The sequence below is a fragment of the Hermetia illucens genome, chromosome 5 (assembly GCF_905115235.1).
Source record: "Hermetia illucens chromosome 5, iHerIll2.2.curated.20191125, whole genome shotgun sequence".
Taxonomy (NCBI): Eukaryota; Metazoa; Arthropoda; class Insecta; order Diptera; family Stratiomyidae; genus Hermetia; species Hermetia illucens.
In genome coordinates this window covers 63,073,144-63,091,076 of record NC_051853.1, presented here as the reverse complement: position 1 = coordinate 63,091,076, position 17,933 = coordinate 63,073,144, and the positions used below count along the sequence as shown (strand labels likewise).

The following is a 17,933-nucleotide window of genomic DNA, read 5'->3' as shown; positions in this document are numbered from 1 at the left end:
CTCTATATTATAACCTACGTTGCTGCAGAATTCGTGTTACTTGGATGAACTGAAGGAAGGTTTTGCAGCCAATTACTAAAATATATAGTACTAAACTATTATTAACTTTTTTTCAACAGATACTGGCGTGGAAGGTATTTCGGAGCCTAGGCACTGTATAGTGACAGCCTCTTGATTTTTTTTCAGATTTTCCGGTTGGGTAGTTTATGAGAATCATCATCAACGGCGCAACAACCGGTATCCGGTCTAGGCCTGCCTTAATAAGGAACTCCAGACATCCCGGTTTTGCGCCGAGGTCCACCAATTCGATATCCCTAAAAGCTGTCTGGCGTCCTGGCCCACGCCATCGCTCCATCTTAGGCAGGGTCTGCCTCGTCTTCTTTTCCTACCATAGATATTGCCCTTATAGACTTTCCGGGTGGGATCATCTTCATCCATACGGATTAAGTGACCCGCCCACCGTAACCTATTGAGCCGGATTTTATCCACAACCGGACGGTCATGGTATCGCTCATAGATTTCGTCATTGTGTAGGCTACGGAATCGTCCATCCTCATGTAGGGGGCCAAAAATTCTTCGGAGGATTCTTCTCTCGAACGCGGCCAAGAGTTCGCAATTTTTCTTGCTAAGAACCCAAGTTTCCGAGGAATACATGAGGACTGGCAAGATCATAGTCTTGTACAGTAAGAGCTTTGACCCTATGGTGAGACGTTTCGAGCGGAACAGTCTTTGTAAGCTGAAATAGGCTCTGTTGGTTGACAACAACCGTGCGCGGATTTCATCATCATAGTTGTTATCGGTTGTGATTTTCGACCCTAGATAGGAGAAATTGTCAACGGTCTCAAAGTTGTATTCCCCTATCCTTATCCTTGTTCGTGCTTGTGTTTGACCAGTGCGGTTTGATGTTGTTGGTTGATTCGTCTTCGGTGCTGACGTTGCCACCATGTATTTTGTCTTGCCTTCATTGATGTGCAGCCCAAGATCTCGCGCCGCCTGCTCGATCTGGATGAAGGCAGTTTGAACGTCTCGGGTGGTTCTTCCCATGATGTCGATATCGTCAGCATAGGCCAGCAGTTGGGTGGACTTGAAGAGGATCGTACCTCTTGCATTCACCTCAGCATCACGGATCACTTTCTCGAGGGCCAGGTTAAAGAGGACGCATGATAGCGCATCCCCTTGTCGTAGACCGTTGTTGATGTCGAATGGTCTTGAGAGTGATCCTGCTGCTTTTATCTGGCCTCGCACATTGGTCAGGGTCAGCCTAGTCAGTCTTATTAATTTCGTCGGGATACCGAATTCTCTCATGGCCGTGTACAGTTTTACCCTGGCTATGCTATCATAGGCGGCTTTAAAGTCGATGAACAGATGGTGCAACTGTTGTCCATATTCCAACAGTTTTTCCATCGCTTGCCGCAGAGAGAAAATCTGATCTATTGCTGATTTGCCTGGAGTGAAGCCTCTTTGGTATGGGCCAATGATGTTCTGTGCGTATGGGGCTATCCGGCCTAGCAAGATAGTGGAGAATATCGTATAGATGGTACTCAGCAACGTGATACCTCTATAATTGCTGCACTGTGTGATATCTCCCTTTTTATGTATGAGACAGATTATGCCTCGTTGCCAATCGTCAGGCATTGATTCGCTGTCCCATACCTTGAGCACAAGTTGATGAACCACTTGGTGTAACTGGTCGCCTCCATATTTAACCAATTCGGCTGTAATTCCATCGGCTCCTGGCGACTTATGATTTTTTAGCCGATGAATTGCACGGACTGTTTCTCCTAAACTTGGTGGTGGCAGTATTTGTCCGTCGTCTTCAGTTGGCGGGACCTCCAACTCGCCGATGTTCTGGTTGTTCAGTAGTTCATCAAAGTACTCAACCCATCGCTCTAATATGCCCATTCTGTTGGAAATCAGATTTCCCTCTTTGTCTCGGCAGGATGAGCATCGAGGTGTATAAGGCTTCATCCGGCTGACTTGTTGCTAAAACTTCCGCGCCTGGTGCGGTTGCTCCCTGTACTTTTCTAGTTCACAGACTTCTTGGTTCTCCCAGGCTTCCTTTTTCCGTCTGTGAAGTCGCTTCTCCGCTCGACGGAGTTCGTGATAAGTCTCTGCGCGTGCTCGCGTTCTTTGAGAATGCAACATTACTCGGTATGCGGCATTCTTCCGTTCCGTTGCTAGCTTACATTCATCGTCAAACCAGCCGTTCCGACTCCTTTTGCGGCTGGGGCCAAGTATATTTGTGGCCGTATCCATGATAACGTTCTTCAGGTGGTTGTGAAGATCATTAGTTGATGTTTCATCTCCAGGTCCTCTATTGACTGCGGTTATTGCGGCATCCATTTCCCTCTTATAGGTGTCGCGGAGGGTTGTGTTGTGGATGGCTTCAGTGTTCACTCTCACCTGATTGTCAGAGGGGATTCTAGGTGGTATTGTTATTCGAGTTCGGAGCACCATGCCAACGAGATAGTGATCCGAGTCTATATTGGTCCCCCTATATGTTCTGGCATTCATCAAGGCTGAGAGGTGGCGGCATTCGATCAACACGTGGTCAATTTGGTTGAAAGTGGTCCCGTCTGGAGAGGCCCACGTATGTTTGTGGACCGCTTTCCGCGCAAACCAGGTACTTCCAACAACCATTTCGTGTGACCCTGCTAATTGAATAGTCCACAGTCCGTTATCATTTGTTTTTTCGTGTAAGCTATGGGAGCCAACGTATCGCCTGAATACGGGCTCCTTCCCTACTTGGCTGTTAAAATCCCCAAGTATGATTTTGATATCATATCTGGGACAGGCTTCGAGGGTTCTTTCTACTGCCTCGTAGAAGGTATGCTTGCTATATTGGGACAGGGTATCGGCTAGCTGCTTATCAGCTTCATCTCTGTACAGGGAGCGTACGTTCCATGAGAAAATGCGCAAATCGTTGTTCCTTTGTCGTTGCCGGGTCCGTCGTTTTAAAATCCGTCCTATCCGAGGCTCCTGTTGTGGCTTCGTAACAGGTTGTTTTCCGTGTAGGGTTGTCAGCCCTACCCAACCCCCAACCTGGAGGACCAGTTGGTACAATTTGTCCCGTTTTTAGGCGCGGGAGACTCGCCTTCATCCTTCTCCGTCTGCAGCTTTTCGTCAAGAAAGAGCTCCCAGCGGTCACCACGTGGAGGTGGAGATAGGGTTTGGTAGTAGAGCTGTTGGTGTTGGTTCAGCAGGCATTTCCCAGGTTTTATGCTCCATCGTGGGTACCAATCCACGTTTCGTCCCGGGACCTATACTGCCCTTTGACCACCAGTTTATGAGAATGGGTCCGTTAAAGATATGCTCCCTTTCAAGCCCCCGTACTCCCCAACTTTTCCAACAAATGTCAAAACTAAGACCGGCTTCGGAAAGTACTAACCTATATTTGATGAAAAAAAAATGTACGCTCCTCACTTTTGAATGTATGGGGCCCCCTCTTAAATTCGACTTAGAATTTTGTAACTCACTGTATACGTGAGCATTCACAGTTCTCACCTTCCCACCAAATTTGGTTTTTATCGCTGCATCGGTCTCCGAGAAAAATGCGTGCGATGGACAGACAGGCAGACAGACAGACAAACCTCACCCTGGTTCACATCGGAAGCGTAGACACCTTTAGGCGTGGAAAGCTAGGCTCCGTTGTAGATCTTACTTCAGTAATTGATTCGCTGGTCAAGCATCTACACTGGCATGTTAGCGAAGAATACACTCATAGCGACCACAAGGCGATATATATTACTATTGATAAGGGACCCAGAACAATAAATCCGCACCTGAAGAAACCAGAAACAGGTTGGTCATAAAGAGCACTTGATGAGGATACATTTCTGGAGGTATTGCAGTGGAACACGGAGTTTACGGAACGGCCGTAGAAAAATCATCACAGCTGTTCCAACAGATAGTAACATCCGGAAACAATCTTCCCAATGATATCAATGAGCACCGAATACATACCTCCAGTAACCACAGATGAAGTCTTGGACGCAGTGAAAAGAGTCTGGGATGCCGCAGCCCCCGATAGGTGAACCAATATCCAGATAGGACATCTGTCTTCTGAATACAATAGGCAAGGTTCCCGAGCGGGTAATCTATAACCGGCTATATCCATAAATTGATAATGGCGGTGATTTATCGAATAGGCAATTTGCCTTCTGGAAGACTCGGTCAGCGGTTGATGCTACTAAACTGGTTTTTGAACTTGGCATCAAGAAGGCGTTCAATTCTGCCAGATGGAGCCATATGATCGAAGCGCTCATCGCGGCACAAACCCCAAGATATATATTAAATATAATCTGGGATTACATCCGACAGCGGAAGTTATTTAATGATACGGGCGGAGGGTCGAAGATGTATGTAATAACGGCAGGAGTTCGGCAGGGGTCTGTTCTGGGCCCTCTGCTATGGAACTTAAGGTATAATGGCGTTTTATGGCTTCCATTAACTAAACAAGCCGTTGTCGTCCAATTCGCAGATGACGTTGGAGTGGTCCTAACATCCAATCGCCCCGACGAAGTACTGATATATGCGAACGAGACCATACGGACGATCAAGTCTTGGCCTAAAAACCACGGGCTGAAACTTGCGAATACAAGACGGAGTTGGTGCTCTTTAAGAGTGGCGGAAACAGAAAACTCTTGAAATTTGTATCAGGGTGCATTTTGTTAGTTCTCAGTCATCGTTAAAATACCTGGGCGTAATATTCGAGTCCAACCTGAGCTTAAAACTTACTGGGCAGAAAGCGGCGGCTATCAGCTTAACACTGGCAAGGATGCTTCCAAATGTCGGCGCCCCGAAACACAGTCGACGATTACTTTTATCGCGAGTCGTTAGCTCTAACTTTTTATGCGCGGCAGCAGTTTGGGCGTCGGCGATAGAAATCGAAGAAAATCTCAGATAGCTTCAAGCTGCATATCGATTAAGCGCCTACCGAACAACATCTCATCAGGCGGTATGCGTGATTGCGGGGATGTCTGTACGAAAATCAGGGAGCGAAGCTAAACAAGCAAAGTAAGCGGATGTGGTCATGGGCTGCATGGCAAACAGCATGGGGCTAGGCGGAGAATGGCCGGTGGACACACAGGCTTATCCCAGACATAAGCATGTGGACTACGCGGAACCACGGTGAGACGAGTTACGATCTGATTCTATAGGTTCGGTCTAGATGAATCGCCCGATTGTTCTACGTGTAAAGGTGCAGCCGAAAATGCAGAAACCGTTTTCTTCCCCTGACTTCGACGTTCAAACCAATCTTGCCAAGTGAATGCTCGTTAGCACGATAAGGTACATGATACAATCAAATACAGCATGGGACGCGGTAGTTGCAATGGTGAAACAGATCCATTAGCAGCGAAAAGCAGCAGCAGTACACCGGATACATAGAAGGGAAGTTACTGCAATTAACGCCACGCAAAACGGTAGTAGTTCGTTTAGAGTGAACAGCTAAGAACTGAACAGCTTCGCGAAGCAATACCGGAACGGTGGTTCCGCGGGGGAGTGTGAAGAAAATATGGGAAGTTTTAGTTGGTAAGAGTCTTACATGTGTGCCCTAGATTCCAGATGCGCATCCATGATGGATTCCCCCATTCAAAAAAAAAAGACAGACAGACAGACAGTAAGCCTGTTTTAATAAGGTTTTGTTTCATACATAACCTCAAACAAGTCGGAATACCGGAAGCTCGCGCTTCGGGTATAAAGGTTTTGTGTTCATCTTAGGTGAGAAACTTCAACGCACATTTTTCTATCCGTATATAGCTACAAATCCAACATAATCCTTCATATTTTTCCAAACTACGAGACATACGTACATATTACAGCCATAGATATCACGCTCACCCTAAACAAACAAACTGCCTATTACCGAATACTGTACACATATATGCACGTATATAAATTGATCGTACCCATATTTCCGATTTAGTTCTTATATCTATTTGGATTAGGCACTACCCGCAAAGTTCATTAGCACGCATATATCATATACCTACATACACACATGTCTGGCTGCGAAATAACTAAAAAACTAAAACAAAATAATTTTCTGCGACCCAATTCATAAGAACTCATTTCGTTGTGGTATTGACGAATTGATATATGATGATGACGTCATGCAGGTTGTAGAGTCCACGAAATTCACAAAAAATTGTAAAGTTTCACCCCCTATAACTTTGTTAATAATGGTTGGATTTTCTTCAAACTTGACCAAACTGTGTATTATGTTCTTCATTATACGCATGCCAAATTTTGTACTTCTGGGATGAACATAAGGGGGGTGCCGGGTAAATTTCTAAAATGTGGAAATATACTATTATTAACTTTATTTGTGCAGATATCGGAACCGGATATATTTTGAGGCCTAGATTTCGTAGAGATGCACCACTGTGATTTTTTTCAGATTTTTCGGTTGGATAGGTTCTGAGAACGAGACCTGTTACACTTTTTGTGGGTCATATTTTGAACCCTCACTCCCCTATGTTTCATCTAATATCAAATATTGAACCAGATTCGAAAAGTACGAATTGAGACCTTTCATTTGATACCCCACATGGCTACATTCTGTGAAAAAAAATTTTGCAGCCTCCTTTCACCTGTATGTGGAGCCCCCCTTAAACTTAATACAAAATGGCGCCAGTTGCTGCATGTAAAGGGATCACCAGATTACATACTCTCACCAATTTTCGTGACAATGGAGTGGCGTGTCAGCGAGGAGTACACACACAGCGATCATCAGGCTATCATCTTTCAAACCTCGCAAAGGAAGAATTTGAAGCCATTAACACGAATAACGATGAGCTGGGTAACTAAGAAATTCGACGCAGAAATGTTCAAGGAGGTACTTCTGGAAGATACATCGCTATCGGGAAGCGCACAAAACAAAGTTTCACAGGTCGTGAAAAAATTGCAGCGGGCATGCGATGCCGCTATGCCTCGACGTAGCACTTTCCGAAGACGAAATCCTAATTTTTGGTGGAATTCCGAAATTGAGGAATGCCGGAAAAAGTGTCTCAAAGCTAGGAGACGCTCCCAGCGCAGAAGAAACCGACCTGAGTTCGAGGAGCTACACGTGCAATATAAAGATGCGAGGAAAAAATTGCAAGTAGCTATCGCAAGGAGCAAATCCGAACATTTCAAGCGGATGTGTACTGAAGCTGATTCTGACCCATGGGGTGGCGCATATAGGTCAGTGATGTCATCACTAAAAGGCGAGCGCTCCCCACCGATTACTTGCCCAGAGTTGTTGCAGAATATAGTGAACACTCTATTCCCAGTGGATCTGAATGGTACAAGTTTGCCTGCAGTACAGTTAAATCCCGACGAAGTTCCGATAGTGGAAAATGAGGAGGTTCTAGACGCAGCAAAAAGATTGATTGAAAAAAAGACTCCAGGACCGGATGGAATCCCTAGCATTGCCCTGAAGGTAGCCGCCAGGACAGCACCAGGTATGTTTGCCCAAGTTTTCACGGCATGCCTTAGGGAAGGAGAATTCCCCGAGCAATGGAAGGTACAGAAGCTAATACTCATTCCGAAGGCAGGTAAACCATTGGGTGACCCCTCCTCATATAGGCCGATATGTCTGGTCAATACCATTGGCAAACTTTTTGAACGAGTAATATATAACTGTTGCGGAAAAGGAAGGAGGCCTTTCCGACAAACAACTCGGATTTCGTAAGGCAAAATCAACTGTCGACGCAATCAGCATGCTGACTGGCTTGGCTCAGGCTGCAATAGAAGAAGGAAAATGCTGTGCAGTAATAACCCTCGACGTAAAAAATGCGTTCAATAGTGCAAAATGGAAAAAAATCATCGAGGCACTCGAAAAGATACAAGCCCCGAAGTACATTGTACGCATTGTGGTCGAGTTTCTCCTTGGGAGAAGACTTTACTGCGACTCGGACGATGGGCTAAAAATATTCCCGACAACTTGCGGAGTGCCACAGGGTTCTGTCCTGGGTCCCTTGCTGTGGCTAGTTATGTACGATGGAGTGTTGACGCTACGCCTACCGGACAACGTGACAACTATTGGCTTCGCCGATGATATCGGAATAACGGTGGTCGCAAAGCACCAAGACGAGATCGAGATCTATGCAAATGAAGCGATATGGGAGATCAATTCCTGGTTGAGAAATTCTGGCCTTTCACTTGCCGAGCATAAAACAGAAGTAGTTCTCATTAGCAAGAGAAGAAAGAACACAACTGTGAAAATCAAAGTTGGCGGAAAAACAATTTACTCCCAACCATCCCTCAAATACTTGGGAGTAATTATTGACAGAAGACTCAACTTCAAAAGACACATTGAGTACGCCGCAACTAAAGCGTCTTCCATCGCTACAACGATCTCGAGGATACTACCGAACATTGGTGGGCCAAGACAAAGTCGACGTCTTTTGCTCTCCAGGGTAGTCAGCTCCGTGCTACTCTATGCAGCTCCAGTTTGGGCAACTGCTCTGAATAACAAAGTGAACTGCCGAAAATTGGGAATGGCATATCGATTAAGTGCACTCCGGGTATGCAGTGCATATCGGACAACATCAGGAGAAGCGGCATATGTACTAGCAGGGATGCTCCCCATAGACATCTTGGCGAAGGAAAGTCGGCGACTCTACGACAAAACGTATGCAGCTGGAGAGTCTAGCGCATTTCGACGGCAGCTGGCACGGTGGGAATCTATCGAACGGTGGCAACAGCGATGGGACGAGTCCCAAACTGGTCGTTGGACATACCGCATCATTCCGGATATTCGGAGATGGTTTGAACGAAACCATGGGGAATTAAGCCACGAATTAACACAATTCTTGAGTGGACATGGAGGTTATCGTGCCTATTTACATCGATTTGGTCACGACGAATCACCATACTGCCCAAGATGTGGTAACGTGGCTGAGAATGCGGAGCATGTCATATTTGATTGCCCCAGGTTCACCGCGCACCGAGCAAGAATGGAAGCGGTCGCAGACAGGCGTTTAACACCCGAAAACATTGTGGAGTTTATGCTGGAGTCAACGGATACCTGGAACCAGGTTGTAAGGGAACTGCAAGCTATTCACCAACAGCTTAGGCAGGAAGAACTACGACGAAAACAAGGAAGGGAGAGAACCATAATGAGCCGCAGTTAAAAGCTGATCCAGCCCCGCGATGCAATACTTGATAGGAGTTCCGTGGGGAGAGTGGAATGAGAAGGAGGTGGTTTTAGTGAGTAGAAGTCTCACATAACTGCGTGGCAGGAGCCAGCAGTAGGTTTTGAACCTTTCCACCTTCCAACGCCGAAAAAAAAAAAAAAAAAAAAAAGACAGACACCGTCTCGATTCTAATAAGGTTTTGTTTCACACAAAACCTTAAAAAGAAGAGATGAGTGGAATATATAAGGTCAGCTGCTCAGAATCTGAAAAAGTGTATATTGGTCAGACTAAAAGGCTAGTGACCACAAGATACGAGGAACACATAAGAGAACACAACAAACGAAAAAGCGACGACCCACGAAACATTAAGTCAATGGTAGCAAAGCACATGGTGGAAGAAGAACACACCGTAACAATGGACAATGTTGATATTATAAAGCGAGCGCGCAAAACACACCTTTTCGATGCAGCGGAAAGCATATGCATCATCAAAGAAGGGAGGCAAGTAACCTCAAATCACGATGAAGGAAACTGTACAACGCAGGTAATAAAAAATAGGGGAAAAACAGAAAGAATGAGAACAATGGAAAATAATTAGTAATTAGCAGACTTAAAAGTTACTGTAGAAATTGGGGTAGTTTAAGACAGATCAATTAATTAGGTATTAGCACTGATAAAGGAGACAGGTGGCCCTGAAACAATTGTATGAGAAAGAAAATAAAAAATTTACAGAATAAGAAAAAAAGCCTGGTTCTTTTCTTAATTTATAATCACTGCAAAAAATAAAAACATGGACTCAAATTTTAATTTATTTTATGCTACTCAACGACGGAACCGCATGTTCAGCTGACCATAAAATCACCAGTAGCTTCAACAACAAAAACAAGGTAAAGGAGCGTATCAAACACTTTTTAAGATTTTGTGTAAAACAAAACTTTATTAGAATTCTGTTTGTCCATCTGTCTGTCGGTCACACCGGATTCATTCGGAAACGGCTGAACCAATTGTAACGAAATGGTGAGAAAGTGTAGCCTGTGAACCCCTTTACATACAACGGGTGGCCTCACTTTGTACTGGTCTTAAGAGGGGCACCTCATACATGTGAAAGGGGGTTGCAAAGTTTTTTTGAAAATATGATCGTGCGGGGTATCAAATGAAAGGGTTCAATCTGTACTCAAAATACATCCCATCCGATATCTGTTTAAATAAAGTTAATAATAGCACGGTACCATATTTTATAAATTTACCAGAGAACCTCTCTTAAGTTCATCCTAGAAGTACAAAATTTGCTAATATCATAGCGCACAATTTTGGAAAGTTTGACAAGAATCCACCTCTTACTAATAAAGTTATCATCATCATCAACGGCGTAATAACAGGGGTCCGCTCTAGGCCTGCCTTAATATGGAGCTCCAGACATCCCGGTTTTGCGCCGAGGTCCTGCGTCCTGATCTACGCTATCGCTCCATCTCAGGCAATCTGCTCGTCTTCTTTTCTTACCATAGATAATGCCCTTATAGACTTTCCGGCTGGGATCATTCTCATCCATACGGATTAAGTGACCCGCCCACCGTAACCTATTGAAGCGGATTTTATCCACAACCGGACGGTCATGGTATCGCTCATATATTTCGTCGTTATGTAGGCTACGGAATCGTTCATCCTCATGTAGGGGGCCAAAAATTCTTCGGAGGATTCTTCTCTCGAACGCGGCCAAGAGTTCGCAATTCTTCTTGCTAAGAACCCAAGTCTCCGAGGAATACACGAGAACTGGCAAGATCATTGTCTTGTACAGTAAGAGCTTTGACTCTATGGTGAGACTTTTCGAGGGGAACAGTTTTTGTAAGCTGAAATAGACTCTGTTGGCTGACAACAACCGTGCGCGGATTTCATCATCATAGCTGTTATCGGTTGTGATTTTCGACCCTAGATAGGAGAAATTATCAACGGTCTCAAAGTTGTAGTCTCCTATCATTATTCTTCCCGTTTGATCAGTGCGATTTGATGTTGTTGGTTGGTTGGTTTTTCGTGCTGACGTTGCCACCATATATTTTGTTTTCCCTTCATTGATGTACAGCCCAAGATCTCACGCCGCCTGCTTGATCTGGATGAAAGCAGTTTGTACGTCTCGGGTGGTTCTTCCCATGATGTCGATATCGTCAGCATAGGCCAGTAGTTGGGTGGACTTAAAGAGGATCGTACCTCTTGCATTTACCTCAGCATCACGAAACACTTTCGCGAGGGCCAGGTTAAAGATGACGCATTATAGGGTATCCCTTGTCGTAGACTGTTGTTGATGTGGAATGGTCTTGAGAGTGATCCTGTTGCTTTTATCTGGCCTCGCACATTGGTCAGGGTCAGCCTAGTCAGTCTTATTAATTTCGTCGGGATACCGAATTCTCTCATAGCTGTGTATAGTTTTACCTTGGCTATGATATCATAGGCGGCTTTAAAGTCGATGAACAGATGGTGCAACTATTGTCCATATTCCAACAGTTATTCCAACGTTTGCCGCAGAGAGAAAATTTGATCTGTTGCTGATTTGCCTGGAGTGAATCCTCTTTGGTATGGGCCAATGATGTTCTGGGCGTATGGGACTATCCGGCCTAGCAAGATAGCGGAGAATATCTTATAGATGGTACTCAGCAACGTGATACCTCTATAATTGCTGCACTGTGTGATATCTCCCTTTTTATGTATGAGACAGATAATGCCTTGTTGCCAATCATCAGGCACTGCTTTGCTGTCCCATACCTTGAACACAATTTGATGAACCACTTGGTGTAACTGGTCACCTCCATATTTAACTAATTCGGCTGTAATTCCATCGGCTCCTGGCGAATTATGATTTTTTAGCCGATGAATTGCACGGACTGTTTCTTCTAAACTTGGTGGTGGCAGTATTTGTCCGTCGTCTTCAGTTGGCGGGACCTCCAACTCGCCGATGTTTTGCTTGCTCAGTAGCTCATCAAAATACTCAACCCATCGCTCCAATATGCCCATTCTGTCGGAAATCAGATTTCCCTCTTTGTCTCAGTAGGATGAGCATCGAGGTGTATAAGGCTCCATCTTTCTGACTTGTTGGTAAAACTTCCGCGCCTGGTGCGGTTGCTCCCTGTACTTTTCTAGTTCACAGACTTGTTGGTTCTCCCAGGCTTCCTTTTTCCGTCTGTGATAAGTCTCCGCGTGTGCCCGCGTTCTTTGAGAATGCAGCATTCTTCGGAATGCGGCATTCTCCCGTTCCGTTGCTAGCTTATATTCATCGTCAAACCAGCCGTTCCGACTCTTTTTGCGGCTGGGGCCAAGTATGTTTGTGGCCGTATTTATGATAGCGTTCTTCAGGTGATTGTGAAGATCATTTGTTGATGCTTCATCTCCAGGACCTCTGTTGACTGCGGTTATTGCGGCACCAATTTCCCTCTTATAGGTGTCGCGGAGAGCTGTGTTGTGGATGGCTTCAGTATTGACTCTCACCTGATTGTCAGAGGGATTTTAGGTGGTGTCGTAATTCGAGCTCGGAGCACCATGCCAACGAAATAGTGGTTCGAGTCTATATTGTTCCCCCTATATATTCTGACATTCATCAAGGCTGAGAGGTGGCGGTGTTCGATCAACACGTGGTCAATTTGGGTGGTCGGAAGAGGACCACGTATGTTTGTGAACCGTTTTCTGCGCAGACCAGGTACTTTCAACAATCATTTCGTGCGATACTGCTAACTGCATAATGCGCAATCCGTTATCATTGGTATCCCTATGTTAGCTATGGGAGCCCACGTATCGCCTGGATATGGGCTCCGTCCCTACTTGACTGTTGAAATCTCCAAGTATGATATAAAGTTATATAAGGTCGAAATTGTGAATTGATCGCATTTTAAGACATGTATGACGTCATCATCCCACAAAGTGAACTCATATGAACGGTGGGTTTGGAGTTTGGAAATATAATAGATACATATATCCAGGAATATTTTGAATTTTTTGGTACATACGAATGAGAAAACGTGAATAGGAAATTTCTCACAAAAGACAAACATGAAACCTTTATACCCGAAGCGCCCCGCTTCTAGTAGTTGTTTATTAGTTTACTTGGGTTTTGGTGAGGATTAACAAATTTAGGGAGGCATTGAACCACGAGCTTGTAATGACACACATTAAAGCGAAAGATGGGGAATGTAAACTCCTGGAACTGGAACCAGTAATGGCTTACTTTACACAAGTACTATGTTGCACTGGTGGATTGCAGCAAATGCATATGCACAAAAGCTATATTCGATATATGGCTAAATTAGCAGTAATTGCGAATTAAAACAACCTTCAGAGAGGATCCTACAAACAAATTTATAATAAAATTTGAATTCCAGGGAAAGGCTTTCAGAAATTCAAATATGGACCTATAAAATATAATAAGTTATTTCAAAGCTTGTTTCATTCACTTCACTTACTTTAAATTATCCACCATGTTAATGAGAGAGCTCGGTGCATATGAGATTAAATATCTGACTATATCCTTCTTATTATATTTACACCCATAATGAAGAGCTGTTTGACCATTTGAATCGATTGCGAGTAGAGAAAAATTTTGTTCATGTAAAAAGCGTAGCTAAAAGGAAAAGTTAAAAACAAATTAATTCCCTGCGTTAAAGTCAAGTAAAATTGGTGGAAGTACCATATTGAGATCTCCATCCTTAGCGGCATGCAGGACTGATTCGGTTGTCTTTTCTAGTAAGTTGCTATAAAGAAAATTTCAAGAAGATTTTATATAATTCAATTTTTAATATACAAAATGCACTGAAAGCTATAAAAATTTAACTTAAAATGGGTCTTAAAATTTCGTGTTTTAAGATAAATAACCATTTTTCAAGGCAAAAACACAGAGAGCAACGTGTACCTGAATCCAAAAGCATCATCTTTGAAACTGAATAGCCTTTCAGTAAAGCTGAATGCCATGCAATTCACATATAGAAATATTTCAGTTAATTTTTAAATTGAAAACACAAATCATATATCCACGAAAAATAATTATTATGAGATACGGGGATGCAAAAAGATAACTTAGTATAGATTGTAATAAATTGCTAAGATGCATGTGCAGTAATATAAAATAAAATACGCAGTTTTCCATTGTTTATTCAATAGAACGAAAGGAGGAGACATGGCAATCAAAGCAGTTATCAGTTAGGTCATTACTGAATTAATTGATTCAACTAAATTTAATCCTCCGAAGCAAGAGCCGTTCTTCCGCCCAACGTTCTATCGCAAACATATTAGTAACTTAACTAAATATTCGATAATCCGATTTTACCTTTTGATATTCAGTTTATAATTCAAACTCGCCGACGCATCATGCATTTTCAAATCTGAATATTTTCGATTTGAATTCGTACTTGGAAATGTATCTTTTGAACTGTCTGTAGTGGTCACTACATCGCCGGTTTCTATTTAGTGTAGATAGTACAGAAGAATATATAAATCGAAAGAATATTTTGCATGGATGCCTTAAGTGATTAAAATATGCAGTTAGATGCATCCGCTGGAATAAATAGCTGAAATAGCTTCAAATTACTCATTGCTAGCGATTTACTTATGGATCGTCCAATGATGAAAGGGATTCTTCTTTTATAATGGATTAGGGGAATTGGTTAAAATATATGTACGGGGGAACTAGAAGCTTGCACATGCCGTTTGCGCGCCTTGCTTAGTTTTAACTCACATTACTTTTATAGTAAATATTCGTCACAAGATGAGATTGCCGAATAACACATATCTACACATACCTGTATATTCCACATAATCGTTTCAGTTTTCTGAAGGGCTTCTGTTTCAGTGTCATCTCCGGTGTGATCCGCAGGCTGCACCAGGCACGACGGTTATGGAAAACTTGACGATTTACTGTGAGGGTCAAAATTTCCAAATAACCATTGGTGCTGATGCGAATACGAAGCACAATGAATAGGAAAGTACGAACAGCAACGAAATGGGTGTATTCCTTCACTAATTTTTGGTCAAACAATATGGTCAGATACAGCAGAATGTTTAAATTGCCTTCCGATCCGGTTCCCATCTCATATTATGAAGATTTATTAACTCATTCTTGACAACTGTATTCACGAAATCGTCCAATAATCGGCCTTCTGGATCTCGAGAAAGCGTTTGACCGTGAGCCACATGAGCTCATCTGGTATGCTCGACACAATGTAGCTCTATCACTATTCGAAAAGTAAAGCTCGTAGTGTGACGGGTGTATCTAAACCGTCTCCTGCCTCTTTTGGTGTTCATCAAGAAAGCGCCCTCTTACCGCGGGACATCCAACGTCCTGCCCTATGAATACCCTACTTTATCTCAAGTCAATGCTATCAGCCAATAGAAAACTGCGATATGAAATTCTTTTACGCATTAGCGCAACCTCACTGGTGGTGGTTGGTGTTGTTTATGATCGGCGTGTCAACAAATGTCTCAAATCTAAAATTTACCGCATTCTCGTCCACCCTGTCGCCCTATATGGTTCTGAGCATTGGTCGACTATAAAGGATAATGGAAGGCATCTTGCAATAATGGAAACGAAGATGTTGCATTGAAAATGATGAATCCATCCGGTTACGATACTAAGGAGTGCTAACCGTCTAGGAAGAAACTACTTCTAGCTGTAAGGACTGCATCCTCGCAAGGCATTAAGCTTTGCTTTAAGTTGCTAAGTGTATACCGTAAAATGTGACTGCTAAACTTTGCCGGTGAATGCACGAACGAGTGGCTCTACTGTTCTTCGCTCAATGATGTTTGGGAGGGTGCACGACTAAGAGGAGAAGAGGAGCATAATGGTAGTGCGGTTCTGGAACATCTTGGTACCTATAATTACCTCAAAAACCTCCACCTGGATGCTGCTAGGCAGCAAAGTAGAAGGGAGAACCTATAGGCCGGCAACTTTTTTACTATCGGCTTTTCACGTTACACATATCGACTCCTAACATCAATGAAGAAGACGTGCAGCCAACGATACTCTCATCTGAAGCATATATGAGGTGCCAAATAAATTTGCAGCATTGTAAAGCGACCATTGCACTGATACATTCATACCAGTGGATGCGAGGCCTATCTAACACCTCTGCCGCAACTAAGGGGTACGGTATCCGAGTTGACAGTGCAACTCTACGCTTGAGCTCCGAGGAGCTCTGCCCGCGATGTAGGCATAACCACAACCACCATGAACTCCCACTAGGGGGCCAACCGCAAATAACCAGGCCGAAAACACATCCTCCAGGTATTCTCCTGGAGCATATGCTCTCAGGGAGCCATCCCGGTTCTCATGGTACCAGATAACCTCCGGTGAGGCTTCGTGGCAAAGTCACTTCAGATGAGTCCCTTGCAGACTCGGATCTGATCGCTCTCCTCGAGTACGTGGGGACGGAACTCCCCAACGGGTTAACTGGAATCAGCCCGAAGCGTAGAACCGTAACGGAACCTTTCATCAGCTAACTACCGCTCTGCGTACCCCCCTGACGGACAAGTAGATCCTAGTGGAGAATTCACCTTAGCTATCTAATATGTTAAAAGTAAAGGTACAGCAGAATGTGATGTTAACGACCTTACATGAATATGCTGGCCAAATTCCCACATCAACGCGAGAAAATCGAGACTGGTAGGCACCGAACTGCAGATCCTTAATTGGAATAATCTACCCACTTTCTTCAACGTGGTTAGGCGAGAGATCATTGACATCATTGTGGCATTCCTTGACATTGCGTCGGTTTTGTCATGGAGTTGAGAGTATCTAACGATATGGTGCTCTCGTATCACAGACGAATTGATTTCCTAATCGGAATGGATCCATCTCCAACCACTCCAATCCACGGAAGGCATGACGTATGACGTATAAAATAGAACTAAGCACCCAAATTACGATTCCTTGATCAAATCCATTGCTGAAATTGAGAAACCAATTCAGACGAACACAATTAGAAAACGAGAGGCGCCACATTATTGAAACTGCGGTAAAGGACGGTTTCATCAGGAAGACGATTGAAGGAATAATTCGTACAAAAATTACGAAAATGGAAAGAAAAAATCTGTTGACAATTTCAACGCAAGCAGAACCAGCAACAAAAAAAAACGTCGGGTGCCTAACACCCTTTCCAAAATCAGCGACCAGAGAAAAAATCTCCTAAGGAAACGCGACTTCTTTTTTTTCTTCAGCCTTTGTCCCGTTCACAAGCAGGGTCGGCTCGTTGCGATCGGTTTTGCCACTGTTTTTTACCAAAAGGCTGACTTGGATGCAATGGCCAAGCTTTCAAATCCCCATCTAGCGGATCAGGCCACTCTTGTTTCGGTCGGCCTTTTGGTCGCTTACTATCGACTTCGATGTTCGAACCAATCTTGGCGAATGAATTCGCGTTAGCGAATATTACGTGGCCATACCATCGGAGACGCCTCTCTTGCAATTTTTAGACGATTGGTTCCACTCCATATCGGTTGCGGATATCCTCATTTCGGATGTGATCAACGCAACATCTTCGTCTCCATTTCCGCAAGACGCCGTTTATTGTTTTTTATAGTCGCCAACATTCAGAACTATAGAGGGCGACAGGGCGTTCGACACTAGGGTAAGTTTTAGATTTGAAACCTATGTTGAGACGTCGATCGTATCATTTTGTTTTTAACGTCATTGATTGCATTTTCTTGGTCGGCCTGCTGCGAAACCTATAACCAAGGGAGATCAGGTAAGATTTAGCATAGCGGGATAACTCCAACTATACTTTATTTATCTCTTTCCTTGATTTCAATATTTTATTGTTGTCTTACTGTGGATAGTATAAAGTA

At 43.7% G+C, this 17,933-nt stretch overlaps 1 protein-coding gene across 5 annotated transcripts in view; it reads right to left on the bottom strand.

Annotated features, from left to right (window-relative positions):
• The window catches only part of LOC119656792 (eye-specific diacylglycerol kinase), a 533,740-nt gene that overhangs the window by 13,700 nt on the left and 502,107 nt on the right, over nucleotides 1-17,933 (bottom strand). For 3 of the 5 annotated variants that reach the window (XR_005250092.1, XR_005250095.1, XM_038063400.1), the window contains 4 exons: nucleotides 14,425-14,557; nucleotides 14,011-14,058; nucleotides 13,789-13,852; nucleotides 13,565-13,722 (listed from right to left, as the gene is read on the bottom strand). Coding sequence is in view for 1 of the 5 variants with exons in the window: in XM_038063400.1 (XP_037919328.1) it covers nucleotides 13,565-13,722; nucleotides 13,789-13,852; nucleotides 14,011-14,058; nucleotides 14,425-14,557 (403 nt within the window). In the remaining 4 variants the exon portion in view is untranslated. Of the gene's footprint in view, nucleotides 1-13,564; nucleotides 13,723-13,788; nucleotides 13,853-14,010; nucleotides 14,059-14,424; nucleotides 14,558-17,933 lie in introns of those variants that run through there. The other 2 variants (XR_005250093.1, XR_005250094.1) reach the window with 2 other exon arrangements.